The 2,500-nt window shown below is 44.6% G+C and overlaps 1 protein-coding gene across 1 annotated transcript in view; it reads right to left on the reverse strand.

The window, feature by feature from the left end:
- LOC128684319 (chondroitin sulfate N-acetylgalactosaminyltransferase 1-like) overlaps nt 1–2,500 on the reverse strand; it is a 32,247-nt gene that overhangs the window by 25,527 nt on the left and 4,220 nt on the right. Inside the window, exon 3 of the mRNA XM_053770482.2 lies at nt 238–314. Coding sequence (XP_053626457.2) covers nt 238–314 — 77 coding nt within the window. The remainder of the gene's footprint in view (nt 1–237; nt 315–2,500) is intronic.

Raw genomic sequence — 2,500 nt, forward strand, 5'->3', positions numbered from 1 at the left:
ATAGTGCTATCAGTGCCACGTGGAAGGTCCACTCAGTGCCACTACTACCCCAGGCTAAATAGTTAAAACTACTGAATAAAGACTATATATTACGACACACATGGTTAAGAGAGAGCAGGGAATGATGATGAGGAGGGAGAGGAGTAGGAGAGAGAGCAGCAGAAGCCGAAGAGGGGGGAAAAGGGAGACCAGGACGAGAGGGAAGGGAAGGAGCTATAAAAAGTAATACTGTCTCACCTTAGAGAGGAACAGTGATCACGTTGGTACTTTCCTGGGAACTTGGTGTTCAAGTGAGACATAACTTTATCAATCACCTGAAGGAATGAGAGAGAACTTCACCAAAGGTCCTCATGGTAATCTAACTTCACTACTAATCAAAAATAAGAATCTGGGAACAAAAAAACTTCACATTGTACAGTACATAGATACACATACACATGTACATGTACGCAAAACAACCACTGTGGAAAAAAATAGCGAACTTGTGATTCTTCACATTATCAATGATCTGGTCCTTGATAATGTGAGAAGTCACGAAAGAGCTTAGAAGTTCACTATTCTTTTAACAGTGGTTGTTTTCCATAGTGTGATGTCACCTGTTTACTGTGACCTTATTGCACACACACACAAACACACACACACACACACACACACACACACACACACACACACACACACACACACACACACACACACACACACACACAAACAAACAAAACTCGCTGAGACAATAACAGAAGCAATCTTCCCACCGGGATATCAGATCCTGAGAGAAGATAGGAGGAGTAGAGGGGGAGGAGGGGTTGTACTGCTCATAAAAAACCGATGGGGATTTGAGGAAACGGAAGGCATGGACGTGATTGGAGAAAGAGACTACATAGTAGGTACAATTCAGTCTGGAGAACATAAAGTAGTCATTGGAGTGATGTATAACCCACCACAGAACTGCAGGAGGTCAAGAGAGGAATACAAAGAAAACAACAGGGCGATGGTGGACACACTTGCTGAGGTGGCAAGAAGAGCTCACTCGAGCAGAGCAAAGTTACTGGTAATGGGCGATTTCAACCACAGGGAGATCGACTGGGAAAACCTGTAGCCATATGGGGGTCCCAAAACATGGAGAGCCAAGATGATGGATGTGGTACTTGAAAACCTCATGCATCAACATGTCAGGGACACTACCAGAGAGAGAGGGGAGGATGAGCCAACAAGACTGGATCTTGTGTTCACCCTGAGCAGTTCAGACATTGAGGACATCACTTACGAGAGGCCCCTTGGAGCTAGCAATCATGTGGTTCTGAGTTTTGATTATATAGTAGAGTTACAAGTGGAGAAGGTAACAGGAATTGAATGGGAAAAGCTAAACTACAAAAGGGGGGACTACACAGGTATGAGGAACTTCCTGCAGGAGGTTAAGTGGGACAGAGAACTGGTAGGAAAATCAGTAAACGAGATGATGGAATATGTAGGAACAAAGTGCAAGGAGGCAGAGGAAAGGTTCGTTCCCAAGGGAAACAGAAATAATAGGAAGACCAAAGCGAGTCCTTGGTTTACCCGAAGGTGTAGGGAGGCAAAAACTAAATGCACCAGAGAATGGAAAAGGTACAGGAGGCAAAGGACCCAGGAAAACAAGGAGATTAGTAGAAGAGCCAGAAACGAGTATGCACAGATAAGGAGGGAGGCCCAGCGACAGTATGAAAACGAAAACGACATAGCATCGAAAGTAAAGTCTGACCCGAAACTGCTGTATAGCCACATTAGGAGGAAGACAACAGTCAAAGATCAGGTGATAAGGCTGAGGAAAGAAGGTGGAGAACTCATAAGAAACGATCAAGAGGTATGTGAGGAGCTCAACATAAGATTTAAGGAAGTATTTACAGTGGAGACAGGAAGGACTCTGGGGGGACAGACCAGATGGGGACACTAACAAGGAATATACCAACAAGTGTTGGACGACATACATACAGATGAGGAGGAGGTGAAGAAACTGCTAAGGGACATCGATACCTCAAAGGCAATGGGACCGGACAACATCTCCCCATGGGTCCTTAGAGAGGGAGCAGATATGTTGTGTGTGCCACTTACCACAATCTTCAACATGTCCCTGGAAACTGGGCAACTACCTGAGGTATGGAAGACGGCAAATGTAGTTCCCATTTTTAAAAAAGGAGACAGAAAAGAGGCACTAAACTATAGATCTGTGTCACTGATGTGTATAGTATGCAAAGTTATGGGGAAGATTACCAGGAGGAGAGTGGTGGAACACCTGGAATGGAACAAGTGTATAAACGCCAACCAGCATGGATTTATGGAAGGAAAATCCTGTGTCACAAACTTTCTGGAGTTTTATGATAAAGTAACAGAAGTAAGACACGAGAGAGAGGGGTGGGTTGATTGCATCTTCTTGGACTGCAAGAAGGCCTTTGACACAGTTCCTCACAAGAGATTAGTGCAGAAGCTAGAGGATCAGGCGCATATAACAGGAAGGGCACTGCAATGG

The sequence above is a fragment of the Cherax quadricarinatus genome, chromosome 4 (assembly GCF_038502225.1).
Source record: "Cherax quadricarinatus isolate ZL_2023a chromosome 4, ASM3850222v1, whole genome shotgun sequence".
Classification (NCBI taxonomy): Eukaryota; Metazoa; Arthropoda; class Malacostraca; order Decapoda; family Parastacidae; genus Cherax; species Cherax quadricarinatus.